Raw genomic sequence first — 27724 nt, 5'->3', positions numbered from 1 at the left:
CAAATATAGTTACCCCATTATTTTCCCCGTAAATCGCCATAGTGGTTGAACACTTAAATTACAATTTACCCAGAATGCAACTATTTACAATAAACATTTTGCATTTATTCATTTAGCATGATGCCTTATTCTAAAGCGTCTTGCTTAAATGAATTTTCCCACTTAAACTCCAGCGGGTCATTACACTGTTATTGACCGACAGCTTCATCTAAGGTGACTTAGAATTCCAGAGATGCAACTTTATAATAACACAGCCACTTATACTGCGGGGTATTCTTACTGTGTCGATTGACAGTAAGTATCTTGATCAAGGTACTGTACTGCAACAGGAGCGGGACTCGAACCAAAGACCTCCAGACAGAGGCCAGTGGGAAGGACTGCAGTAGCTGAAGCCGTGCATAGGCACTCTGGTGGGGGAAAAGAAGGAGGAGAAGGAGAAGGAGAAGGAGAAGGAGAAGAAGAAGGAGAAGAAGAAAACAGCGTACACGGTGTGCGGGGGTGAGCAGGTCCGACCCGACAGGGCCCTCCCACGGTAGGCGGAAGGCAGAGGCCGCGGTGGGAGGGAGTGCTCCGCGGAGCCCCGCCCGGCACCGGGGGGAGTGTTCTGGAAGAGCGCCGCTAGCAGGATTCTCGTTCCCAACGGATTCCCAGGCGACGAGCAGCTGTGGCTTTGAACAGCTGTTGCTGAACCCCCCAAAAAGAGCCCGTGGAGGAGCGATCGGAGCGATCGGAGCCCGTGGGAGTCGCGCGCTGGTCCCCGATGTCCGCACCTGCGCTGCGCGTTCTCGCCGCCCTGGGGGGCCTCCTCCTGGCGTCAGGTGAGTTGGGCAGGAGCACAGCGACACACACACAGGAACGACTAGAATCACGAGAACAACTTCACGAAAATAAAACGGGTGAAACTCGACGCGTTAAGAAACTTTCAAAGGTAATCGCGTGACATGCTGCTTATGAAAAGCATCAGAAACTAAACGTCGTAAAGCGACTCAGTTCGATATCCGATCGTGTGCCGGTAACGAACACGACCAAACGTAATCCTCGAAAAGCTCACTCTCTTTCAGCTGTTGCTGTGTATTTCAGTGTTTTATGGCGCGCGTTTTGTGTCTGGAGTCCAAACGCGTTGGAAATTGGTTTTGATCCGCCCGTTCGATTTGTCGCAGCCCGTTTTCCCTGTTCGGGCGACACACCAAACTTCGTGTCACTTGTTCGGGCAGGAAGATCTGTCTTAATCAAGATAGGAAGAGCGCCACCAAGCCTTGATTGAGATAAAAACTGAAATTAAATTATTATTATTAGACTCATATTCTCATCTTCATAAGAGGGTTATTAATATAATAAGAAATTAATAATATTTTAACAGAAAATCTCCAGTCCTACCTACTTTAGAAGAATTCCAAAGCACTTTTATACTTTATATACTTAACAGATACTTTTCTCCAAAGCGACTTCCAACGAACTCTTATGTAGTGTTATCAGCTCACACACCTTACTCACCACGGTGACTTACACTGCTAGATACACTACTTACAATGGGTCACTCATCCATACATCAGTGGAACACACTCTCTCTCTCTCTCTCTGTCACTCACACACTATGGGAGCACCTGTATAACATGTCTTTGGACTGTGGGAGGAAACCAGAGCACCCAAAGACTTAGACTGCTTGATACACTACTTACAATGGGTCACTCATCCATACATCAGTGGAACACACTCTCTCTGTCACTCTCACACTATGGATGAACCTGAGCAGCATGTGTTTGGACTGGGGGGAGGAAACCCATGCTGACACGAGGAGAACATGCAAACTCGACACAGACCGAGTGGGAATTGAACCCGCGTCCTCTCGTACCACCCAGGCGCTGCGAGACAGCATCGCTACTCACTGTGCCACCGTGTCGTATTTAAATCCAGCGTCTGGCTTGGCATGAAGCCACGGGCTGTTAATGACTTTTCAGCGTTTTTCGGTGTTCAGGCCGCAGACTCATTGTGTTCAACACATCCGACCGACGAGTTCGCTTTCCTGCTTCGCGGGATCGCGTGCAGCGCCTGGGCTCCTCGCTCATACCGTTCCCACCTGCAGCTTCTCCGGGCTCACAGACACACACGCAGACACGCACACTCGCACCGGAATGACGGCGACAATAGCGCTGCAGACAATGGCCTTTCATTCAGAGTGCCCTGATCTTTTTCCCTGAGTCCCACTTTGCCTGTAAACAGTCTGAAGACTCAGTCCCCCTGTCTTCCATTAAGTAACAGTACAGGAAAAAGTATTAAAATGAGCCAAGTGTCAATGGATCATGAGCACTTTTAACAGCTTCTCTCTGAAGACCCTCTAGCTCTTGTAACGCACCTGGGGAGTAGATTAAGTAATACTGTGTCCAACCTCGGCGACGATCAATGTCTACTCTTCACCCCGAACGTGTTTATACCTGCAGACTATTTCGCTGCACGAGATGTTTGTCAGGATCTCCCACACGGACCTTTAACCCCCCTTTGAACAGCAGCTAATGGAATTTTTTTTGAATCGCTGCAGCGCTTTTCGGGGAAACATTCGTACTTACAGACGTCACCATCTCCTATCCAAGGATATCGAGGTCCAGGACCCATTGTTCAGAATAGCCCCGAATTCCTTTTTTCTTTTTCCAGACCTGCACACCACCCCACTTCCCCAGACCTGATTGTTTATAGTACCAAGTAACACCCCTGCCATTGCCATAGGCAAGTTCCATCTTTTGCATGTCTCCTCTCACTACTACAAACATTTTGGAAAGGCTTTCCATACAAATATTTCATTGGACAATTACCCCGTTTCCCGCTTTGCCCTGCGGAAAGTGACGGCCGTGGTCTCGCGCAACACTTTTACGTTCGTATTCAGCTTTGTCACCGCGACGACAGGGTGGATCGATAAAGGGACGCGGCGCAGTTGCCCTGCTTTGTTTTTCAAGGAGGCGGTAGCTCTGCGAGCGCAAACGGATCCTGTGGCGCCTGCTGGGACACCCGACGGCAACTGTGTCGCTTTCGCTCGAGCTTTCACGGAGAAGTGAGGCCCTCGACGCAGCTGTATTGACGGGCACGCTATCTGGACCACGTCCCGTGACCTTGGGCTAGAAAGCTATGAGCGGTAGCTGGAGGAAGAGGACGCCAGCAGCAGGGAGTGTAGTCTTCAGGACACACACGGTGATGCGGTGGGTTTGCCCTGTGCCTGCTCTCCGGTGGGTCTGGGGTTCGAGTCCCGCTTGGGGTGCCTTGCGGCGGACTGGCGTCTCATCCTGGGTGTGTCCCCTCCAGCCCTACGCCCCGTGTTGCCGGGTTAGGCACCGGGTCGCCACCACCAAAATCGGACGCCGTATCGATGAACCCTACACCGGTATGACGAATCTCTTCTTTTTAAAGCCTTATCCCTTTAAAACAGCCACTTTGAAGTTCTGCACAACGGGCCTCGCCATTACGCAACTTCGCAAGTATTAGCTTGTCCAAACATTCAGGTCGGCCAAGTCTGAAGCCTGGCTGCACGCGCAGAGATTTTCGTACGGAAGACAACACGCCGAACGTTAGGCTGCCGCGATCCGGAACGCATCTTCTCCACGCCTTGGAGAGCGGAGTGACCCTGCGGTGGCTGGGAATGGAACCAGTATTTGCAGTGCAACTCAATTCTCCATTTTCGCAGTGCTCCTGCCTTTCGAGAAGGAAGTGGCCTGTTGGCATTTTTACCAGTTGTGCTGGCAGCTGCTTTACTTCTATAGTACCAGTCACGTAGGGAATGTTCTCAAAACGCTCAACTTCAGATCCGGACAAGTGGTTTTGACACAGCGTCGACGTTTCCGTGGAGGGGAAAACCACATTCGGATGTAGCTGCAGCAGCTGTTTGGAAACGGTCTTGAAAGGTTCTTCTTCCAGTACGTGAGGGACAGAGCAGCTCGTCCGGGAACTTCTGACTAAACGTGCGGTTTCAAGTAATGGGGAATCTAAAAAAAAAAAAAAGCACATCAGCCACATTCTCGATGTAACACGCGCCAGATCTCGGCGCGGCAGAAACCCAGGAAGCTTGAAAGCTTCCAGACACCTGAAAAATTCACACGAAGCACACGCCCAGAACACCGGAACGCCTTTAATTCATCGGTCCTTTTAGTTATTTTTTTTTGAACGTGGATCTCTTTACCCGAAGCAGCAGCTGCGTGCCTCCGAAACGCACGTCGCACCTCCAGCGTGTAAATTTCAGTTTGAAATGACACGAGATGGGTTCCGGTGCATAGCTGTGGCAACGGCACCAGGCGTGTGAAAAGCCATTGTTCTTGAAATGTATTACTTTTCCAGCTTTTCAGTGTTGTGCGGTGGATTGCAGGTTTTGTGTGTGTGTGTGTGTGGGGGAAAGAGAGGATATATATCAGTCAGTGGTGTGTGCGGTGACCTTGTGTGTTAGCGATTTTCGTCTGTGTACACACGCTGTCAAGGACTCCCGGACTCCTGGTTTATCGTTGCGTGGCCGCTGAGAACACCGACGAACCCCCCGCCTCTCCTACACCGCATCCCAAATGCGTCCTCCAAATTTACGGCCCGAGTCCGGCATTTCCTCGCCCCTCTCCTCTCTCACCGTGGTAAATCTTGTGCCTGGGCTCCCTCAAAGTGCCCGCTAGGGAGCAGAGGATATTTTGTGTTCTGAAGGATCTTGCTTTGATTACTTTTGCTTTATGGCTCAGGATGATTTTTTTTTTCGAACGTCAGTGAGATCGGCGAATTTAACAAAGATGTGAGTGAACGATTTGAAGAAACAAGGTGTGCTCTTGCATCACTTGCACCCACTGCATCGCTCTTAGGCAGGCTACTTAAGCTCAGCTGCTACGGCTTTGTTAATAGGTGTAAACTGTGAGCTATGAAGAATGTCCACAATTCAAATACGCGCCGTAATATAGAGAGAGTATAACGAAATACCGGAAAAAGCGTTTGCAACATCAAACTCGGCCAGCGGATTCTTGAAAGAATTCACGTCGCACCAGTTTGTGTTAAAGATGGAAAAAATACCGTAGGGGGGTGTGGTGGCGCAGTGGGTTGGACCGGGTCCTGCTCTCCAGTGGGTCTGGGGTTCGAGTCCCGCTTGGGGTGCCTTGCGATGGACTGGCGTCCCGTCCTGGGTGTGTCCCCTCCCCCTCCGGCCTTGCGCCCTGAGTTGCTGGGTAGGCTCCGGTTCCCCGTGACCCCATCTGGGACAAGCGGTTCAGAAAGTGTGTGTGTGTGTGTGTGTGTGTGTGTGTGTGTGTGTGTGTGTGTGTGTGTGTGTGTGTGTGTGTGTGTGTGTGGAAAAAATACCACTCCTGATATCATGTTCTTTAGGTTGCTTAGCTGATCAGCAATAATATGTATTAATATGCATTAGGATGATTAACCGCTCATACAATACAAAAGGCCTGATTTGGCTGATTACGGAACCAGGACCCCTCCTGGGACACGAATGAACAAACCCCAGATGAAAAGACCATGTCCTTCAACACCGCGGTACAGTACCTACCGCACGTGTTCAACGACTGATTGGCTTATGTTGACCTGCTAGACACGGACCACATCGCTGCATGTGGATGAACAGGTACGGAGATAAATACAATGTTTGGATAGACCTTTTCTCCGTCTTTCTCAGCTATAGGAATTAATGATCATGCTTATACATAAAGTATTGTTACGCAGTTTCAGCAGTGTTTCCTTGCCGTAATAAAACGGGAAGAAAAGCTGCTGCGGAGCTGGTGAAGAGTTGCTACCTTTTCCGTGATTCTCTTGCATCGGCCGACTCGACCCTTCCTGAGGCTACAGACCCTTAAGACGGGCCCCAGTCTGAATGCCAGCGACGTAATTCTGATTTATCTTTTTTAAAATGGCCTCGCATTTAAAAATAAATAAATAAAATAAATAAAATCTCAACGTTTCCTGCTGGTGTTTACTTCTGAGGGTTCTATAAATACCCACCCCAAAATTTGGCCAGGCTCACTTAAATTGGATGACAAGATGGGGAAGACGGCTGTCCTGGTGGGAGTCTGCGGTCTCTGTCCAGCTTCTCGGGGGCTTTACGGCAGCCAGCAGGAAGCGCGCGGATTGCTGATAAGGCAGGCTGGTTCCTGGGGATCGAAGGAGGCTGCATCTCAGTTCAAGACCCGTAGGCTTTGGGTTGTGCTACAGACTGTTAGGTCACAAAAAGAAAAGGGAACAAAGTTAATGCTTTGATTTGGTAGGATGTATTATTCCGTATTATCACAATGGCCTGTTTTTCCTGCGCTAAAAATAGTTTTTGTTAACATCTTTTCCTGGTGGGGGGGTGCAGTGGCACAGTGGGTTGGACCAGGTCCTGCTCTCCAGTGGGTCTGGGGTTCAAGTCCCGCTTGGGGTGCCTTGCGACGGACTGGCGTTCTGTCCTGGCTGTGTCCCCTCCCCCTCCGGCCCTACGCCCTCTGTAGCCGGGTTTGGCTCTGGCTCCCCGCAACCCCGTATGGGACAAGCGGTTCAGAAAGTGTGTGTGTTTTTTACAACAATTAGGTTGTTTATAAAAGGGTATTTTCTCAGCACCTTATAGGCTGGTGTCTGTGTTCATTGGGCTGGTCAGTCCTGGAGTATCAGTGCAGTGAAAAGTGAGAGAGTCTCAGTGTGTCAAATGTCGATGTGTGTCTTTGGCTCCAGAGGTGCTTCAGGTCAGTGGGATAAAGGTGTTGACAGCTGGTGAAGTGGAGGCGGTCAATGGGACGGATGCCTGGCTGAAATGCACCTTCGAGACCTCGGAACCCGTCTCGGAGTTGTCCGTGACCGTATCCTGGACCTTCCGACCTCTGGGGCAAGGGAAGGAGGAGTCGGTAGGTAACGTGGATCACGATCAACATGGTGGATTGAGGATCCAGACTAGTTTGCTGATGCGGGAAAATCGCACAATTCTTTTCCTTGAAGCTCTGGGAAAACGACTGTGAGTGGTGTTAAAATAAGAACCGGACACGACGGACCAGAGTGTGCGTAGACCATTGGACATTAAGACCACTTAAACAAAAATGTCTTAAGGTTTTACAAAAAAAAAAAAAAAAAAAGGTTTTTAAGAAAAAACTAGAACATTCAGTTTTTTTTTTTTTTTTAAATTAATTACATTTTGTGGAATGATTTCATGACAAATTCTTTAGCTGAAATTGTACAAGAAAATTACAGTTTCTGCAGAAGACAGCCTTTACATTATCATTTAATAGATTTCTGAGTTTGACCCAAATCTGGTTCTGAATTGAAAATAGTTTTAAAGCAGTTCAGTGTGTTGCACCTTCTTTGCACATATGGCAGTCGGCATCGGCCAGTGGATATTTATTTTTCACGCTGTGCCCTTGCCCTCTCAGGTGTTTTATTACCACCAGAAGCCTTACCCCATTTCGGAGGGCCGCTTCCGAAAGCGAGTAGATTGGTCAGGGAACATCATGGCAAAGGACGCTTCCATTACAATACGGGATGTGAAGTTTTCCTACAACGGGACCTTCATCTGCCAGGTGAAGAACCTCCCAGATGTCCATGGGCTTGCGGGAGAGGTGCGCCTCAAGGTCGTCGCTTCAGGTTGGTATGAAGTTCTTGTCTATCCTGAGGGCAGCCCATCTGGATGAGCACTTGCTGCAGTAAAGGATGGAATAACTGTTTCACTGAGCATCTATCTGACGGCCCAGAAGCTGGCAACGTAGCAGGTGGTATAGTAGCTAAGGGGCGCAGACTACTGAATTGTCTAGTCAAGTCCCTGCAAGAACCTTGATGTACATCATTTGGAGAAAAGCATCTGCTAAATGAATAAATGTAAATGTACATCTCACAGAAAATACAATGTGTGCATCAAATTAGGAGAAAGAGACTTAGATGCAGGCGCGTGATTCTTAAGTACAGTTCGTTTTTCTTTCCACCATATGTACCGAAGCAGTGGTTGTGGTACCCTTGGGCAAAATACTTAGCCTCAGTAGTCTGCTGAAAGTGTTGTATGTTTCTCATGCAGCCTCCTACTCTGAGATCAGCATCCTGGCAGCAGCTATAGGGGGCGGAATCCTGCTGATGCTCATCATCCTCCTCATTGTCGTAGTGGTCAAACACCGCCGTAAGAAGCGCGAGGAGGTGGCAGAGCTTGAGTTCCAGCAGAGGGCGAGGAAGGACCCCACCATGTGGTGAGAGACTAGGAGTGGGAGCGAGAGAGCAGGGAGTGGAGTGTGGTGTGGGCCTCCCAGGGCTCTTCTCCTCACCCCCCTTCCCCAGGGACAGGTGGGCTGCTCTCCTTCAGAACTGAAAAAATGCTCCCTGCTTGCCTGGCTATACAGGATCTCTGTGGGTCAACGCCAGACTCACAGTTGACTGGTTTGTGCACAGAGACGAGTCGGTGCCCTAATGCCTTGCTAGTTGTGGACATTTGTCATTTCCTAATGTCTTCTGAAACTGCACTTTCCTTTCGATGGTGTAATCAATGTTATATAATATGGGATGCTTCTTCAATGTATTCGTTCAGAACCCTTTTGACGCTACTGCACTTGTTTCTTTCTTCTGATGCCAATAATTTGTTGAAAATATCAAAATCCCAGTACACTGCTAGCCACTATGCTTATATTAATGCATGGTAATGTTTTTAAACTACTTTTCCTCCATCTGTTAGACGTGAATGAATTTGCCCAACGGTGTTATTTTGTGATTAGTGTTTATAACTAGATGCATTCCTCACAAATAACTGTGTCACTGTGGTCAGTGTCTACGTGGCAAAATACTAATGTAATAGATTATTCATGAATTATCAGTACGCATTGCATTTCAGCAGAAGCATGCCACGCTTCACGCGTTGCTCAATTTATTCACATTTCAGAACCTGTGAAAAGTAGTTTCTTCTTGTTCTGTTGACTGTCCTATTGTTGCTGAGTAAATGCAGCCTTACAGTGGCTACAGTGTCTGGGAAGATGTGAGAAAAAAGTACAAAATTGTGGAAGTTGTTCTTGTTCTATGGGGTTTTCAGGTCTCTGCTATTGGTGCTTGGAGTCTATTGCAGATTTACCTTCTACTTGCAGAGAGCTTATAAAACCATTGTTCTGGGTCACAATCCATGCTAAAACCACAATGTAATCTTTGACATGGAAAAATGAATAATATTTCTTGCTGTGTCCCAAGAAAAGGCATAGCAAACCTACCATTTTTGCAATGGAACAGTGTCTGGGGGTCAATTCACCAAGGATAAATTCTACTGTTTTCTGAAGCTGGGGAATGGTATGCAAAATGCTTCTGTTAATATGAAGCCCACTACTGAGTCCTCTTTGTTCACCTTTTGTGCAACTTTGACATCTGTGTGTGTGTGTGTGTGTGTGTGTGTGTGTGTGTGTGTGTGTGTGTGTGTGCGCGCGTTTCAGCCATCCTGCAGAAGCTGTCTACCTTTGCATGCCAGAGAAGACAAAGTCTGACTCTGATGCAGTAATCTCAGATCCCAGCTGCAAGAACCTCAGTTTGGAGGAAGAAAATGAGAAACTTTCTGATGATGCTACTGATGGAATGATCTCAGCTGAAACCTTCAGGAACCCCTCTTTAGAAAAGGAAGAGGACAACCACTTTGATGATGCTACTGACAAAATACTCTCGACTCCCATCTTGGAGGAGGAAACAGAGGAACACTCTGCTGCTGATGGAATGATCTCAGATCTCAGTTCCAACAACCCCAGTTTGATGGAAGTAAAGGAGAAGCATGGTGGTGACACCACTAATGGAATAATCTCAGACCCCAGCTCCAAGAATCCAAGCATAAAAGAAGGAAAGGATGAAAATTCTGACACCATCTCGATAACAAAGGAATAAGCTGGGCCCAGTAGAATGAAAAATCTTTGAGGTCTTCACTGAAGAGCAATATTTTAGATATCTGTCCGTGTCTGGAACTTGGTCTTCTAGAGTGGCTGGATGTGGCCATGTGCAGCCCAGTGGTTAAGAAACTGGACCTGTGATCAGACTGTTCCTTTATCAAATTTCATCTGTAAAGAGATCATGAAATATAGTTTTCAAATGTGCCAATGGACAATCATTTTGTGTAATGGTTTATGTGAAAGATTTTTCTAAATCCAAGAAAACCCCAGATCTGTGGGTCACCCCCTGTACTTCCACCAGTGCCTCTTTTCTTAGCTCACAAAGGCTGCAAGAAGCTCATGTCTGCTCATCCAAACTGTTATATCCCAGAGGTAGGTCCTCGCAATGTGGAGCTGTGTTTTCAGCCACTGCTGCCGTTGCAGGAAAGTCCTCTGGAGACAATGGGACGTTAAAGTGACAGAGAACTTGGCACTGAATAAAGTAACGTTAACGTTTAACTCTTACTTTCGCAGTGTTACGACAGTTTAAACTATTCACACTTTGTCCTGTTCAAGATCAGTTCACGGCATCTATGGAATTTGCCATCTATGGAGCATCCCTTCTTAACATAAGAAAGATGACTGAGACCCAACTGGTTTCTGTAGGTCTCTGACTGATGCGAAATTCATGGTATTCATGCACAGTGATTGCACTATAATGCACGTACCTGTAACTCAGCAATGGGAATATTGTTTTAACTGCAGCAAGATCTGAAAACCAGTCACTGAGCAAATGTGCCTGAACATCTCTATCTGATGCCCTATTGAAACCACTAAACATGTACTATACTAATGACAGTTTCCTGAATTCAATGTTAAAAATGCGCCTACGTTTGTCGAAGCAGCGCTGGTTCCGTTTTGAAATTTCATGATTATATTTTATATTGCTATTGCAGATTTTATAGAAATGTTTATTTTTACTGTTTATAATAAAATAACAAAAATCTAAACTTGACAGAATGTAGAAAGAGGTAGTTTTTGAGAATTTCAAAAATTTTCAGTGTTGATATACGTATAGAAGCAATTGCGTGTGTGTATGTGTGTGTTTGCATGCATATACACAAACTTTCATTATACACAGTGGATCAAAGACCACATTTGCCTAAGTATTTAATATTTGATGATGTGCATAACATGTAGCAGTGGAGAGGGCTGAAAAAGGGCTGTAGGGACCAAAGGCAAAAACAGAGTGAGAAACTAAAATAAAACACGTACATGAACAGAGTGCCTGCGAACACTCCGGTGTGTCGCAGAACCTGAGACTGCTGTTATCAGTACACTCCCTCAGCTCTGCCTATGCGGAGAATGCATCTCTTGGTTGTTTTTTTTTTTTTTTTTTTTTTTTTCGGTCAGTTTACCGCAGTAAACACAATTAAGGAAGTTAATATCAGCTGGGACTAGAAGGTAACTTTTCCTATTCCCTACAATATTTTTTTTATGGTCATATTTGTTTAGTATTTCAGCATATTGAATAGTTAACATTTAAACTAATTCTGTCAATGTCATAAAATAATTCAGTGGATATAACTAAATTGTGGGGGAGCTAAGTGAGAAACTACCCAGAGACTGATGACTGTGACATTAATCATCTACTAGAAATACACTGCTGTGTAGTGTAATTTGGTCATTTATTACGCAAGTTCTCCTGTTTACCCAGAACTGTTAGTGAGTAATAAACTGGCTGGTTTGCTTTGGCTGAGATTTGAGCTGACCTGAGAAGTGGAGTGAGCAGTGACATTTTAATAAATGTTCACTGTCTGATAATTTAGTAAATGATCAGTCTTTTGAATTGTGACCATCGAGAGGTTATATATAAAATGCGTTTATGGAACGGCAACGTAATTTCTTCATTTTGCGGTAAAAACAAACATGTTCATGTTGTGCTGAGCAGTGGAACTTTCCTCCAGGATGATTAATATGACAGATAATCCTGATACTAGTGGAAAAAGGCCCTGCCCACACCTACACTCATGACTGTGTACAACACGTTGGGTTGGTTTGTCGAAGTGATTATGGACAGTTTCTACACAGTGCTGCAGTGTTTCATAGCCAGTTACTCTCACTCTCACTCTCTCTCACTCACACTTACACACACACACACACAGAGAGGCTGAAGCTGCTTGTACCAATCGGGGTTGCAGCAAGCCGGAGCCCAACCTGGTGGCACAGGGCTGGTGGGGAGGTGACACACCCAGGACAGGACGCCAGTCCATCACAGGGCACCCCAAGCGGGACTTGAACCCCAGACCCACTGGAGAGCAGGCACAGGCCAAGCCCACCGTGCCACCACGCCCCCTCCCCAATTGTATCACTTTAAAAATCTCGATGCAGACTTGCTTATAGGAATATTACATAACATTTACTTAAGGACAAAAGGACTAAAGTAAAGACAGAAATGATTCCCTGGAAAAATCATTTAAGCAGCACTGTTGCTGCTAATAATAATTTCTTTTTTCACAGAGCTCCCAACAATAGCTTTATGTTTGTATTCACATGTGTAGTCAACACAGAAATGACATATTAGTTAATCTTCAATTACCGAAGTTAATCTGAGATGTTAGCGCATGAAGGCACATAATTACAGGCTTGCAGTGTGTAAGGGAAAGGCGCAGATATTCTGGAGACTACTCGCTCCATAGTACCCTTGAACAGGGTATTTATGTTGAAGTGATACTGTAAAAAAAATTCCCTTACTGTATAAATGGGTAAATAATATAAACTATCTTTTTATCCAAACCTAACATTGTGAATTTCTTAGGAGAAAAGCATAATCACAATAATAATGATATATTAGAATCTGGCAAAGATCTGGAGATCTTGAATTTCTTTTCCTTTGCCTGGGGGATTATGACTCTTGTGCCTCATCATTAGTCCTCTTGGAGGGGGGTGTAACTATAGATTCCCAGAGCACCTGTTACAAATATGTGTTTCTGGAGCTTCACAGAGCCGTCTTTGTCTACACGCTGCACGCTACAGACAAAGCGAGGCCTTCAGCGGCCCTGGAGTCGCCTTCTCTATTTGACTCGGCATTTGGGACACCTGAAATCACGTGAGGGAGCTGCTCGTATCTTTGGCATTTCAAAACCGACATAAATTCTTGAAGGAAACAGATGTAACAACAGCATACCCTTCAATAGCTTTCCAACTCTAGAACGAACCTTTCACTTTAAAAGGAGAAACATCAAATGCTACGGTTTGTGACAGAAAGCATGGAAATAATGTGGCCACTCCCAAGACGGATCATATACTTACATGTTCTAGAAGGCTTGAGACCGGAAGAATGTGAATACGGTGTACACCCCCTAATGTAACGCAGTGTCATAAATGTAAAGGAGTCTCAAGGCAATGGTTTTTTAAATCTGAATAGTGCCTTGCAGAAATATGAATCCACACGAGTGTAAAAGTAAGGACTTTCAGCCCGTTTAGGAGAATGGTGGACCTCAGGTTATGTCTTAGGTTGCAGTGGAAAAAAAACCTGTTCAGTCAGTGGGTGTGAAACTAGTCGTGAAGACACTTTGTATCCGGGACGTTTTAGTGTCGGTGAAACTCTGCGTGGTGACATTTCACCTATCCGTTGTTCTAGCGCAGGGTTGCAGTGGTCTGGAGCCTATCCCAGATGCAAAGGACATGAGGCCAGGTACACCCTGTACAGGACCCCCGGCAATCTCTCTCTCTCACACACACACACTTGAAGGGCAGTTTAGAGTCACCAATCAATGCAGCTAAAACATGACTTCAGACCGTGGCAGAGGAAACCCGAAGAATAGGAAGGCGGTCGCGGAGAGAACATCAACATGCAAACTCCCAGGCAGCCCGAGCTCCATCCGAGAATCCAGCGCTACGTGCTCGGCCCCCGCGTGCCACCCTGGTCACACACGAGCGAGCGCGAGAGCCGAGCGGCCCCGCCCACTTCCTGCTACACCTGTCTGACAGGTAGCTCGCGCTCGCACTCGCACAACATGGACGCCGGACGGCGGATCGGAATCATGTAACTCGGTGCGTCTGTGCGCCTTCGAGTCCGGGCTCTGCGAAGATCATCATCATGTGGTGGCGACGGCATCACCGCGGCAGACTCGTCCTCCTGCTCCTCGTCGCCGCCACTTTTGGTGAGTTGTTGTTACTATATAGTATTTACCATACTACTCTGTCAGTGTTACCTCTCTTCACGCTGAAACTGTTCCGCCGCGTTACTACTTCAGTCCTAGTAGAACAAGTCCGAGGCGAAAAATAGATCCCTAGTCTGGTAATGACACATTATCCTCTTTTATTAATTATACCAAGTTACGGAGAGCTGTTGTCTGCGACGCACATAACGCGTCAGTGCATGATATTAAATTAAATACGCTGTATGCCTGGGTTTAACGGCACTATTTTCTTTTATTAATTCCGTAATACACTACGGTACCGGCGTGTGTTTGGTTCGTCTAAGTTCTGGACTTTTTAGGGCCGACAAGTATGTTTTATACACCGAAACACTGAGCTTAAAGCGGGTTTACCGACAGTGAGGCGGTAGTCATTGAAAGTGTGTGTGTGTGTGTGTGTGTGTGCGCGTGTGTGTGCGCGTGTGCGTGCGTGCGTGCGCTCTCAATCGGCCAAAGGCCCCTGTGCTGTGTTCATCCCCACAGCTCCAGTGCGCACTTTGGAACAGAAGTCGAGTTGGACACAAGCAGAAAGTACACTCATATGTAAAAAGGTTGTTTTCTTAATCAAACACATATACTCAGTGTACAGGTGTGTTTAGGGACTTTGCACCTAAATAGGAACATAAATAGGTAATGCTGGAAAGATACACGTCTTGTGGAGATCCTTTGAAGACACACACACACACTGATGTTTGACTCAAAGCATGCACACACACTGGGGCAAAAACAAGTCTGGTAAATCATTTCACCGGCAGATATAAACAGTGGTTCGCACATTCATAGTAAGATGACTGGGGTATAAAATAAACAGACACGTTTACGTTTATTAATTCAACTTTTCTCCAGTTCATATTACAGTTCTGAGCTGCTTGCAGTGATTTACTCGCAGTAAAAATGTCTCAGCTTTTAAAGTATCAGTTCAGGGTAAGTACTTTGCTCAGGGGTGCTGCTGGAGGAGGTGGGATTCAAACCCGTGTCCTCTGAGGTCAAGGAGACCGCTATAACCACTAGACACTGTGCATGTGTTGTTTTTTGTGTTTTTTCTTTTTCGGAAAACTATAGTAAATACTCCCTGCATGAAAACAAAATACTCATTGTTTCGATGTGACATTTTTAGCAGAATTTTAACTTCTCTGTCCTGAACAATAAGTCCCGGTTGCAAATGTACCGTTTCTTTTCTGCTTTTTGTAGGATATGAGTTTTCTTAAGAGTATTTTGCAGAGGGGATCTTATTAGGCAATATCGTTTTATGCTGTTCTGTTTCGCCCACAGAGGAAGATGAGATGTGATATCGGTATGTTTTGGCTCAGGCTCTCCAGAGATGGGAAATTACTAAACAAAAGAACACGGTAGTTCTGCTAGTGCAGGGAACTAGAAATATGTGCCATAGATGTGTTTTTTTTTCTTTCTTTTTTTGTAGTGAACTTTATTCCTTTGTGACGTGAAGTCGTATGACTGTTTTCCCCATTTCTGTGTCTGTGTGTGGTTTTTGCTTCTTAGCCGTATGGAGGGTCTCTGCCATGAAGGTGAGCTGCTCAGCCGAGCTAAAAGCCATCCAGGGGAACGTTCTCACCCTGGGCTGCTCCTTCAGCTCCACTAGCCGTGTGTCCAGCCTCACGTCCGTGGAGTGGTCTTACCGGCCACCGGACGGCCAGCCTATGCAGTCTGTGAGTGTCCGAATGGTGCATTTCGTATCAATGACATGGTTTAGTATTCCAAGTTACATGTAGATTACATTGTACTGCCTCATTTAGCATAAGCTTTCCTCCAAAAGGGATGTAAAATTATTAAACTTTATTTGGTTGAAACATTTGTCCAAGACAACTTACAATGCAAGATAGCGCTAAATTCCTGACAGTTTACATTGATTCATTTAGCGGACGCTTTTCTCCAAAGTCACATACATCTCATAGAAAATACAATCTGTGAATTACATTAGGAGAAAGAGGGACATAGCTGCAGACGTGTGATTCTTAAGTACAGTTAGTTTTTTTCCACCATAAGCACCGATGTTCGTCACAAGTAGCTGCATAAAACTCGGAATTCCTGATCACCTTCCTACAGTTTTTTTTTGGAGATGCACAAACATTTACGTACATTACAGGAATAGCTGTTTAAAGGATTGATCCGAGCATGATCATAAACATTTACACCTTACGTGAATTTCAGAGATCATGGGCAAAGTGAGTCCGTAATAGATGAGTTTTAAGACCCTTTTAAATTAGGACAAAGATTCAGCAGTTCTGAGTGAGAGGGGGAGGTTGTTCCACCACAGTGGAGCCAGAACCGAGAACCTCCGTGCTTTACCTTTTGTCCATGGGACCACCAAGCGGGCAGATGTGGAAGAGCTTAGCGGACTGGTTGGGGTTTGGCGGTTGATCAAGGCCTATAGATAGCTGGGAGCAGTTCTACTGATGCATTTGTAGACAATAATAAAGGTCTTAAATTTCATCCGGGCAGCTATAGGAAGCCAGTGCAGAGAAACGAGTAGAGGAGATACATGGGAATCCTTTGGCAAGTCAGACACAACTTGGGCAGCAGCGTTCTGTATCAACCGTAGAGGTTTGATGGCAGTAGCAGGAAGGTCAGACAGGAGAGAGTTGCAGTCGTCCAGATGGGATGTCACCTTGGACTGGACAAGTTTGGAAAGTAGTCGTGCAGAGTCACTTGCGAGGTAAGGACGGATCCTGAGGATGTTATGCGGGATGTATCTGCAGGTCCGGGTTGTGCCTTCGATGTGCTGAGAGAAAGATAGACTTGAGTCAATCGTCACTCCTAGACTCTTAGCTGAGGAGGTAGGCGAATGTATGAGTTGTCCAGTTTGATCGAGAGATTGTGCCAGGAAGACAGGCCAGCTGGGAGGTGTAGGATCTCTGTTTTGGAGAGGCTTAATTGGAGGTGGTGATCGAACATCCATTCAGAGATGTCCAACAGGCAGGCAGCAATGCATGCGGAAGTGTCTGATGGTGGAAAGGAGAGGAAAAGCTGGGTATCATCAGTATTGCAGTGGTATTTGAATCCATGGGAGGCGATGACAGGACCGAGGGAGGAGGCGTAGATCGAGAAGAGCAGAGGACCCAGTACCGAGCCCTGCGGGATACCAGTTAAGAGAGGGAGAGGAGAAGAACTGGAGCCCCGCTAGACCACTTGATAGGACCTGTCTGATAGGACTTGAACCAACTCAGTGCCGTTCCTTTGATTCCAAGCTGACTAAGAGAGGAGAGTATAATTTGGTGGTTGACAGTGTCAAATGCTGCAGACAGGCTGAGGAGGATGAGGACCGAGGAGAGGGAGGCTGCTCTAGCCGACTGGAGAGCATCAGACACTGCCAGGAGTGCTGTCTCCGTGGAGTGACCAGGTTTGAATCCAGACTGATATCCATCAAAGAGATGGTCCTGGGTGATTAATTCAGATAGTTGATCACAGGCCACCCGTTCTAGAGTTTTAGACAAGAAGAAGAGGAGGGAGACTGGCCTGTAGTTCTGGACTGAGTTAGGATCCAGAGAGGGTTTCTTTACCAGAGTTGAAATGAGCAGTTTTGAAGACAGAAGTGAAGCAGCCAGAGGGGACCGAGCAGATGATGATCTTAGAGATGAAGGTGGAGAGTTGAGGGGAGATGGTTATTCACACGTTGTAACTAGCAATCTCACTGTCTCTCTCGCTCTGAGACACACACACACACACACCAGGGTAATTTAGTCGCCAGTTTACTTCAACACATGTCTTTGGACTATGGGAGGAAAAGCATGTGAACATGGGAATAACATGCAAGCTACACACAGACGGAGCTAAATTTTAACCAATCTATAAGCCCATATCCAAGGAGCTGTGAATGCGTCTTGTAATTTTTGTCTTATTTTCTAATCCTCATTCGAAAGCATGTAATGATCAGACTTACTCAGAGCTAAATAAGAGCTTTAATAAAGTCTCAGTTAAGTGTCTACTTGCGTATGACAGAGGGGTTAAAATCTTTAGTATAAGGAGATTCTGAACAGCATGACTGACTTTAAATGCTGATTTAAAGATGTAATAAAGTGTATAATCCACAGTTTTCTCTGAAAGATGTTTTGAGGGTCCTATCAACAGTACAGTAGAACCGAAAGTAAAGTCTCTAATCAAAATTCCTCCGGTTCAGATGTTCTTTGTTACAGTGCACTTGGCTGCTTTTGTGTACAGTTGAAATGATAATTACGTGCCTCTTGAGCTCCTGTATTTGCCATAGGCAGTGAGTGTTGTGACATCTTCCCTGCAACAGGACACACCCCTCTCATTTGTGTGGCGTTTGGACTGCAGCGCTCAGTGTTTGTCATTTAATTTTAGAACTGATACCTTTGATCGCCGCGAACAACAGGAAGTGTTATATTCCTCTTACGGTCAGGAAATTTCCCAACAACATTATCGGTCGCAGAACAGACATGCTTCAGGGGGCGCAAAAAATTTCCTGGAAGAGATTGAAACCAGCAGAAGCTTTTCGGAAATGATTGGTGGAAACCCTTTTGGGGTTCATGATCTTCTCATAAGCGGTGCGGCATCAGCAGGGTGCAGCAGAGCGCTTGAGGGCGCACCCGTCCGATAAAGAGTCATAAACACGGTGGATCGCGAGGCGTTCTGCAGATTTCAGCAGTGCGTATATTTATTTTGGCTACAGTGCTGGTGTTACGCTTGCAGGGCTTGTCTGAAAGTGTCAGATTGCACCCTTTCGGTTGTTTTGTGGACAGTCTGTCCCATTTCAATATTAGAATGCTAAATTTGCTGTTGAAAATAGATCATTTGATAATTCAATTAGAATAGTATTTACGTGTGTGTGTGTGTGTGTGTGTGTGTGTTATAGGATCTCAACGCTAGATTGTCAAACTGACCTTTAAAAGAAGAATGTAGGTCGTTAAGGGGTGAGAAAATAAACATGGCATCAAATTCTGTTACATGCTAACTGGAATCTTTCCTGCTGTCTGCTCTTTGCTCCCTTCACCTAGGTTTTCCACTTCTTTTCCAAGTCCTACCCACCCACGGAGGGTCAGTTCAAAGGGCGCATTAAGTGGAATGGGGACATTGCAGGTGGTGATGCCTCCCTCCAGCTTCTCAACGCTTCCCTCAATGATAATGGCACCTTCACGTGTGCCGTGAGGAATCCCCCTCAGGATGTCCATGGTTCCCCATGCCAGATGGAGTTAAGGGTTACTCCCAGGGGTAAGAGTGTACTCCAGATGCAGAATAGGCTGTGTTTGCGCTCTGTGGTTTGTTGGGTGCTCATGTTGGATGCCCTCTGTGCGTGCCCCTTTTCTCAGAGTTGAGCCTTCGCTTCTCCTATGTTGCTGTTCTGATGGCTCTGATCCTGTTGCCCTCTGCTGTCATCACACTTGTGTTGCTGGGACGGATGTGCTGTTGCCAGAGGGACACGACTTTGCCGCAGGGTTACCACTCACCCATCGAGGTGATAGAAGGGTGAGGAGAAGCGTGGAGCAGCTCAGCCTCTTGAAGAAAAATTCTGAAATTATTATATAGCACTGAATTGGCATCAGGTTTCTCTGCACAGTACTGACACCTTGTGGTTGTTTAATGAACCCACTTGTCAGTTTGAACGTCCAGTAATTTTATTTTCTCTGTTTACATCATTACAGGGAGGAACATGACCACATGATGCACAAAGTGAAGCATCGAAAGTTCTTTTGCTGTGAAATGCATCTACAGGTGATGTCCTGAATGCCTCTAAAAAGTTCTTGTCATGCGATTTTTTTTTTTTTTTTTTTTTTTTTTTTTTTTTAAAACACTTGCTGCAAGCGGTTCAGAAAATGTGTGTGTGTTTTAGTACGCTTCCAGTCAAGTCTTTTGTAAAATCACAGTTTATTTCACTTTCTCTTCTGTTCATGCAGGATTTTGATGATGAAAATTACTACAACAGCTCAGAGGAACTGCAGAAAGAGGCTATTGCAGAATCTCGGTGTTAGCAGCCTGTGGTCAGGGAAATGAAAAAGCTGCAGCCCACTCTTTCTCCACGGATGGTACAGTGCAGACCCCGAGCTGAAATGTAATAAAGGACATTGAAATGAGCAGGGCCTCTACTGATGTTCAGAATCCTCTCACTTTCTTTTGGCTTTTTTGCTGATATGTCTTCCAGTTGTGGAGCTTCATGGTTTTAAAACATGAGGATTTATCGAGTTGCGTTTCATCTTTACTCCCCAAGAAAATGCATATAATGCTTATATACGTATATGCATGTCATGAGCAATGCTTGATACGTAATGACACTGATTAGCACAAAACTTTAGGTAATCTTTTTCCTTTTTTCAAGCCAGTCTGTTCATTTTTCCGGTTAGAATTTGTAATTTATTATTTGCCTTGTAACTTTTCAGAAGAGGTTCACCTTTACCTATTTTTATAGTGAAGATGTACAGGTATTTAAATATGAACCAGTTTGTGTGGAAATGCTGAGTTGCATGTGGTTCACTTAGTTTTTTGTGGTACTTCACTGGACTGCTGTTTGGTGAATGCATGAATAAATCTTACTTGCAAGAACTTTATATTTTCTGAAATGTGCTCTGTCTCAATGCTGTTAGTTTTATGGCAACAGTAAATGGAAAATTACATCTCATAGATAAAGTAAATTCGTGTTTTTCAAGACTTGTATGCACATGAAAATTGGTCCTTTTTCCTGCAGTAATATGCATATTGGTAGTCTCACCTATTGCTGTATAAATGGTAAATAATTGTAGGTTTCTTAACATTGTAAGCTGCTTTGGAAAGAAGTGTCAACTAAATGAATAAATCTGATGAATAAGATAGTCACAGGAAAAAAAATTGAGAACATTTTGGTGTATAAGTTACTTTGATCAAGCTGCTTTCATGGAGTATGTGAACAATCTGTAGCATGGTAAATATACTTTGGTTTGAGTTTAGTGTGTAGGCGTTCTGGTTAGGTAGGGAAGCTGGGTTCTTTCTGAGAAGTGAGATCTCTGTGGTCAAAACCACACGAGACCACCTGCAGCTGTGTCTCATTTTTCAGCCCTCAGCTTCCCCCTTGGTCTCAGTGCCTCACGTCCTTTTGGTGCACTGCTGGATTGATCAGGCCAGCAGGCTAACTGGAGCAGTGTATAGTTATGGTCATCTCTGATCACACTGTTCCACAGCTTGGTCTTGCAGGTAAGTTGCAGATCACTTGTGGGTCAGTTCTCTTGGACATTTCTGTGGCTTTTAGCTCATTGCAGTGGTGACACCTCTAAAATGAGAACTTCATCAGCAGTGTACAGGATGCAGATATGAAGTGACTTGTATCTATGACAAACTTGAAACATTTACAGTAGTTGTGCAGTGTTGTCAGTCCTACTGTTAATTCGGCTCTTCGTGTTGACAGTAAAAAGCTACAAATGTCGTTACTTCTATTTTCTGGAAGACCTGTGAATGATTGCTGCTGCTTCGTTAGAGAGAAATATAGTTTATTAACAGGATAAGTTCTGCTTTGTGAAGGGAAAAAAAATCTGTGAAAAGACAAAGTTGCTTCAGCTGCAAATAAAAAAAAAAAAAAAAGTATACATTTCAAAAGTCTTGTATTTCAAGTAATGTGTTGTAATGCTGCTGTCCTGCATTTAAAAAAAAAAATCTTTGAATGTAGGTCAGTGCTTCCCAAACATTTTGAGTGGTGGACCACTTAGCTAATCCTAACATTTTGCAGACAACCATAACATTTAATAGTGAAAATCCTAAAAAGTGGATTCAAACAACTGACTAATGAATGATGGCTACACTGTCTGTATATTTATATGCGTGGTTTAAAAATATTAGAAACACTGAATAATAAATGTGTGAATGAGAAGTGAGTAGAGGAGGAGTAGAGTAACTTTGCCTTTAGGGAAGCTGCCGTCCTTCTTGGAATCCTGTTATACAAGTGTTGAACTGTGTAGAGATACTGCACCATTATTGGAGGAAAGAAAGTCTTGACATTTTTGAAGGGTGATGGAGGTGGGACTCTTTTGTAGTCAGCATTTCAGAACTTCCCATATACATTGCTGCCTGAAAGTATGCAAACTAAAGGTATGGTAATTACTCTTGTATAAAATACTCCAAAAACTTATAAAATCTAAATCAAAAACTTATGAAATGAATAAATGATTATGATTTATACCTGATTCTGGTTACCCGCTTGGCTTAACCAATGCAATTTTTGGGGTTCATGTATTTTTGTACCTGCGCTACTTTTTATTTTACTACACACGAGTTCCTCTAAAGCAATATATAGAATTGATAGACACTTATTTCAGATGAGAAAGGCCGGTTTTGATTTCATAATTTTGTGGTAAAACAAAAGGACAAAAGTTCATAAACTCTGAAACAGTACTGGAGGTTTGATGCTGTTTTAAAGTGTTGACTGGGAAGGCCATCAAAGGTGTGTGACATAAACTTGATGTTCATGAACCCAAGACCAGCTGTGCATGTAGAGGTTTGCAGTTAAGGTGTCAAACTGTCATCTGATTGCTTGTTCTCACGTCTTGCTGGGGTGCGTACGCAACAAGCTGAGAGGGGTAAACACAGCACACACATCCACCAAAGTGCACACCCTAAATCACCCGTCTCTAGGAGCTGCGGACCTCATGTGGCGACACTTGAAGTCACCTGGTTTATAGTAACTGCTGCTGTCTCACCCACACCAGGGAGTACGTGCCAGTTTGTATGGACTTTGCTTCTTAACCACGTACCATTGGCTTTGACACTCTGAGGACTTAAACCATGCCCATGTCCATGATGTATGTGACTGTGACCTAAAATAAAACTTTATGAAGAGCTGCTGTCTGAAATGTGAATATTAACAATCTTTGCTCTTTGTGAAAGATTCCAAAAATGATGGGTGCATTCTGGATAACATTCACATTCTGGGGTAAGTCAGACATTTACCTTTACTCATTTAGCAGATGCTTCTGTCCAAGACAACGTACCACTCAAAGTAGATGCAGACAATCAGGTCTCAAAATACAGTCAGTTAATACCACTGTTAACCAGTATTATATGAGTAGCTGCATGGAGTTGGATGAAGGGTACATTTTTTCTTTTAAAACCAATAAAGCAATACAAGTTTATGGAGTAGACAGATCTCCAGAGAAGTAGGTCCTACAGAGATGTTTTGATATTCTTATTGATATTGAGGGGGATTCAGCAATTCTGAGTGAGAGAGGGAGATCATTCCACTCCGATGGAGGCATGTATGTTGGATCATCTAGCAGTCAGAGATGGAGGAGTGTAGCAGTTTGATTGGTAACAAGTATCAGTTCCTGTAGGTATCGGGTAGCAGACCACTTGATAGCCTTGTATGCAGTAGCCAGAGTGTTGAACTTGATATGGGCAGCTACAGGAAGTCAAGAGATCTTTTGGCAGGTGATAAGTAACTCGTACTGTGCAACTGTGGATCATCTGGAGAGGTTTGGTGGAAGAAGCTGGGAGGCCAGACAAGAGGGAGTTGCAGTAGTCCAGGTGGGATATCACCATGAACCAGGAGCTGTGTAGAGTTTGTTGTGAGATAAGGGAGCTTCGTATGGATGTTATGCAGGATGTATCTGCAAGACTGGGTTATGGCATCAGTGTGTGAAACTTGAGTCAGTCGTTACTCCCAGGCCCTCAGACAATGAAACAGGTTGAATGAGCGAGTTGTCCAGTTTGAAAGTTTGTGACAGGTGTTTGGATCTGCTGGGAGGTGAAGGATTTCAGTTCTGGAGAAGTTCAGTTGTAGATGGTGATTACTCATCCAAGCAAAGATGTCTTTGCTAAAATGTTATGAAGAGTGTTACAAGTAAATTACTTTTCAACCAATGAAAAAGCTCCTGTTCGATCATTCAGGTACCTCAGTAAACATGCAAGCTTTTGGTCTTGATTTAGTTCCTTGACCGGTACTCATGTGTTCCATTTGGCTCAACCTCCACAACATTCCAGTGGGCAGAACACATTCCTGTGTGGTCACCGAGCACACCCGCGTGGTTTCGGAAGGGTCCGACGTCCATCTGTTTTGCAACATCTCCTCGTGTCCACGGTTACGAGGTCAGAGTGCCAGTTTGGAATGGGAGTTTAACCAAACATCGGTAACATCCTATACATCTCTCTACATTGCACCTGCAGGTGTTGTACATCTGACAGTGAACAACACCTCAAGCATCACCAGACGTAAATGTAAATGCAAAATGCATTACTGTAATATTTGCAATGCAATCTTCTTTTTGCAAGAATGAATTTCAATAACAACGTAAGTCTTCATGTAAAGACATTTGTAAATCTAAGCTAGTGAAGGTTTTGTAATAAATTGGGCTAAATTAGTGAAATTTCTTTTTGAATGTGTTTTGACTGCGGACCATAGCCTTAAACTGGAACAGAAATAATAATGTGTTTCACACATTCTTTATTGAGTATAGGTTCCCATCTTCCATTATGCAAACAGAAGTGTGATAAGGTGGCCAAATGTCAAGTTTATGGGCAACATTGCAGCAGGTGACTTCTCCATCATCCTGAGCTCCGTGACGTACGAACGGAGTGGCACGTACCTCTGTCGCTTCCGTCCACCGCACAGCCCTGTCATCTACAAGAACTACACTCAGCTCACTGTGATCTACAGGAGATCAGGTACAGCACTCAGCCTGCACTCTGGATCCCGCTTGATTTACATTTATTCATTCAGCTGACGCTTTTCTCCAAAGCAGCTTACCATATCAAGGTTACAATTTTTTACCCATTTATACAGCTGGGTAATTTTACTGGAGCAATTTAGGGTACGTACCTTGCTCAAGGGTACTACAGCTAGAGGTGAGGCTCACACCTGCAATCTTTGGGTCCAAAGGCAGTAGCGCTAACCACTAGGCTACCAGCTGTCAAGTTCCAATGTCTTCTTTGTCTGCTTTGCAGGTGGACATGCAGGACATGAACTCTCCCAAAACAGATCGCAAGGTAGTTCTCATACTGCAAAATGACATTAACAAACAACAATAAAGCCATTTCTTGTAGAAAATCTATAGTATGTCTATATTGAACACCTGCCATTATATTATTTGCAATATTAAATACTACTATTAAACTCATTGCCTGAGATGAACCTCATCCCCATTCTCTCAGCAGATGCCTCTGACAACATAGTGGCCCCATCTCCCTGGCTGCTGTCGATGTACTGCTACATTGTGGGACTGCTGCTGGTAGTTGTCACTGGGTGGGCACTGGCCTGGTGGTTCCGATGGAGAAGGGCACTGGCTAAAAACGGTGTGCAGAGGTAAGAACGTGATGACATTACGGACATGGAACTGGCTGCACGGGGAGATCAGCAGAGAAAAGAATCGGCAGATACGGAGCAGATACTCAGTACTACAGGGGTGGTGAACCCTGGTCATAAAGAACTACAGTCCTGCATGTTTTACAGAAACAAAATTAATCAGTGTTTGACTCGCACTTGTTACACAGGATATGGTGCCATCCACCCATTATCAATAGTCGCTTATCCAGTGCAGGGTCATGGTCGTCCAGAGACTATTCCGGAAACACATGGTGTAAGGCAGAATAAACTCTGCATAGGATGCCAGTCCATTGCAGGACAATCTCACACACACACACACACACTTTGAGTTCAGAGTCAACAATTCACTTGAAACACATGTTTTTGGAATGTGGGAGGAATCCCATGCAAACTCTGCATTGACTGAGCCATATTTGAACCCATGTTCAAACACAGCCAAGGATCTGCGTGGCACCAGTGCTACCTGCTGCATCAGCACAGGATGACATAACTCATTTATACAATGGCTTCAATGAAGCATTTCAAAGTTGTGGTATAGCAGAAACCGGGACGCCCCTGTAGTGCAAGGTCCGAGCTCTTTGGCCGGTTTCCCATTACCTGCCACGGCAAGGACCTTGTGACGTCCCTGTCCCACCCTCTCTGACATTCTGCCAGGTGTGCTCTTGGTTGAAATGCGCCATCTTTATAACCTCGTGCATGTGCGTTGCCTGCAAGGAGACGGCAGAGGCTCCATATCTTGAGTGCCATCTGTGTGCTCTTTCAGGAAGGATGAGAGGATGACGATCCACAAAGGAGATCCACAGCCTCCCCATGGAAACCAGGTAGCTGCTGCACAAGGCCTGTCTCTCTGCACATGTGGTTCAGAATGGAAAACACTCTGACCACCTCTTCCACACTTACATGCTAGCATGCGTCACTGCTCGGCTGCGCAGCCACCGAACGCAGATCTCATCTGTACGAACGCACAGCTCTCTTTCGAGACGATAATCGAGTCGATGCTGCGTGACCAAATCGGAAGACTAAGCTCGCTCAAGTCTTCCCCTACATTTGTAGAAAATACATAGTTGGATGTGTGCCTACTGGGTCACGCGGTCTCCGCTTCGCTCTGATTGCTCTCTAACCCTCCAAGGACACCTATGTGACACTTCAGAGATGCAAGAACCCACCTCCCCCTTCTCCCCAACGGGAGGGCATCTATGTAACTATGGTGAGTTGCGGGCTGTATGTCAACCGTGCCTTTCTCCTGGGGCTCCGGAATGGCTCTCTTTACTCTGTCTATTCCTGGAAGCAGAGAACCCCCGGAGCCGTGGATCCCACAGTGCAGTCGGGCCGCAGCAGGAAGGGCATTCCCCTCGAGTGGTATGCCCGGACAGACGTAACCCTTCCAGGAAAAATAAGCTCCGGATAACTGGACAACAGATGATGTAGTCCTGCATCAAAAATGACTTCTTCTTCCATGCCTGCATGTATCAGGCCAGAATGCGTTACTGCACCAGACGTAAAGATAATTTTCTTTCCTATTATCTCTTCCGAAGGAGTTTAATGTCAAAATTATCTCCGTTTTGGATCCACCTACTTTTTCATTTGTCAGCGTCACTGTATAAAGTGAAATACGGACATTAACCTGTTTTTCTAGCAATTCACTGATGCTGGTTTGTCAGAACTGCAGCTGCCGCTGTTTCAGGGGAAATGACTGATTAAGTGACCTTTGACATTCAGATGTCCGTTAATCGCTCTGCCCTTAATCCTGTGTCTTTTCTTTCTTATCTCTTTGCTAAAAGCTTCCTGATCCCATTGTGTGAAAACATCATTGTTGTTCCTTTCTGTTATTTTCTAATTTTTTCATACTACCTAAATACTTTGCTTTTGTGATTTTTTTTTTTTTTTTTTTTTTTTCTCACTCATTATTTTTAATCAAAAAAATATTTATTCTGCCTGCTAGATTTTCTTTTTTCTTTCTTTTTTTTCTTTTCTTTTTTTTGTTTAGCATCTACGACCACTGGGATTTCTCATGAACCTCTGATCCTCTTTTGGAAAGAATTATTTGTATGTTCTTAAAGGCACAGCCTAGAGGTTCCTGGAGCAGCCAAACACAGTACTTAAGTAAAAGTGCTGGGCCTTTCAAAAAATAATTAATCGAGTAAAAGTAGTCATCCAAAAAATCTGCTTAAGTGAAAAAGAATCAGGTTGAAAAAATACAGTTACCCAAGATGCTTTGACTCAAATGAAACTTTTAACTTGACTTTTCAGTAAATTTAAATCTGTTGTGTAAAAGGATTGCATGTTATCTAGACTAATCAAATCAATATAAACAAATAAAACAAAAGACCAGAGTCAGCTTGGTAGTATTTTAAACCATTATTTACCTTTTTTTAAAAAGTCACAATTTTATTACATTAATGGTTCACCTAGCTGGTGACATCCATAGACAATGTCACTGTTCCCATTAATACTGACTTGGTTAGTTTTGAGGAGAGAAAAGG

The 27724-nt window shown here is 44.7% G+C and overlaps 3 protein-coding genes and 1 long non-coding RNA gene across 9 annotated transcripts; 3 read left to right on the top strand and 1 right to left on the bottom strand.

The window, feature by feature from the left end:
* Nucleotides 1-297: 297 nt before the first annotated feature.
* On the top strand, nucleotides 298-10749 carry LOC108932336 (myelin protein zero-like protein 2). 2 transcript variants are annotated; one of them, XM_018748602.2, is made up of 5 exons: nucleotides 298-818; nucleotides 6661-6830; nucleotides 7350-7560; nucleotides 8069-8150; nucleotides 9369-10749. In XM_018748602.2, exons 1-5 carry the CDS (start codon nucleotides 761-763, stop codon nucleotides 9805-9807), a joined length of 960 nt encoding a protein of 319 aa, XP_018604118.1. In that variant the 5' UTR covers nucleotides 298-760; the 3' UTR covers nucleotides 9808-10749. The 2 variants fall into 2 exon arrangements, with proteins under 2 accessions (XP_018604118.1, XP_018604117.1); XM_018748601.2 differs by having other exon boundaries at nucleotides 300-818; nucleotides 7985-8150; nucleotides 9369-10748.
* On the bottom strand, nucleotides 3258-7452 carry LOC108932340 (uncharacterized). Its single transcript, XR_001965984.2, has 3 exons — nucleotides 7377-7452; nucleotides 5956-6166; nucleotides 3258-3968 (listed from the first exon to the last, which is right to left on the bottom strand). It is a non-coding gene; the product is annotated as an uncharacterized LOC108932340 (long non-coding RNA).
* Nucleotides 10750-13301: 2552 nt separating the features above from the next.
* On the top strand, nucleotides 13302-20702 carry mpzl3 (myelin protein zero-like 3). Of its 2 annotated transcripts, none has more exons than XM_018748607.2 (6): nucleotides 13302-13954; nucleotides 15491-15657; nucleotides 18964-19177; nucleotides 19276-19432; nucleotides 19609-19678; nucleotides 19861-20702. In XM_018748607.2, the coding sequence occupies exons 1-6, from the start codon at nucleotides 13891-13893 to the stop codon at nucleotides 19933-19935; spliced, it is 747 nt and encodes a 248-aa protein (XP_018604123.1). In that variant the 5' UTR covers nucleotides 13302-13890; the 3' UTR covers nucleotides 19936-20702. The 2 variants fall into 2 exon arrangements, with proteins under 2 accessions (XP_018604123.1, XP_018604124.1); XM_018748608.2 differs by lacking the exon at nucleotides 13302-13954 and adding an exon at nucleotides 14503-14914.
* Nucleotides 20703-20726: 24 nt separating this feature from the next.
* On the top strand, nucleotides 20727-27097 carry LOC108932337 (uncharacterized). 4 transcript variants are annotated; one of them, XM_018748605.2, is made up of 8 exons: nucleotides 20727-21127; nucleotides 22811-22856; nucleotides 23903-24007; nucleotides 24402-24583; nucleotides 24863-24904; nucleotides 25070-25220; nucleotides 26005-26062; nucleotides 26371-27097. In XM_018748605.2, exons 1-8 carry the CDS (start codon nucleotides 21085-21087, stop codon nucleotides 26647-26649), a joined length of 906 nt encoding a protein of 301 aa, XP_018604121.1. In that variant the 5' UTR covers nucleotides 20727-21084; the 3' UTR covers nucleotides 26650-27097. The 4 variants fall into 4 exon arrangements, with proteins under 4 accessions (XP_018604121.1, XP_029111483.1, XP_029111482.1 ...); XM_029255650.1 differs by having other exon boundaries at nucleotides 20727-22856; nucleotides 23903-24048; nucleotides 24376-24583; nucleotides 26371-26448; nucleotides 26533-27097; XM_029255649.1 differs by having other exon boundaries at nucleotides 20727-22856; nucleotides 23903-24048; nucleotides 24376-24583; nucleotides 25073-25220.
* Nucleotides 27098-27724: the final 627 nt, after the last annotated feature.

This window comes from Scleropages formosus, chromosome 10, assembly GCF_900964775.1.
Source record: "Scleropages formosus chromosome 10, fSclFor1.1, whole genome shotgun sequence".
Lineage (NCBI taxonomy): Eukaryota > Metazoa > Chordata > Actinopteri > Osteoglossiformes > Osteoglossidae > Scleropages > Scleropages formosus.
The sequence above is the reverse complement of the archived record's forward strand: the minus strand, read 5'-3'. Positions and strand labels throughout refer to the sequence as shown.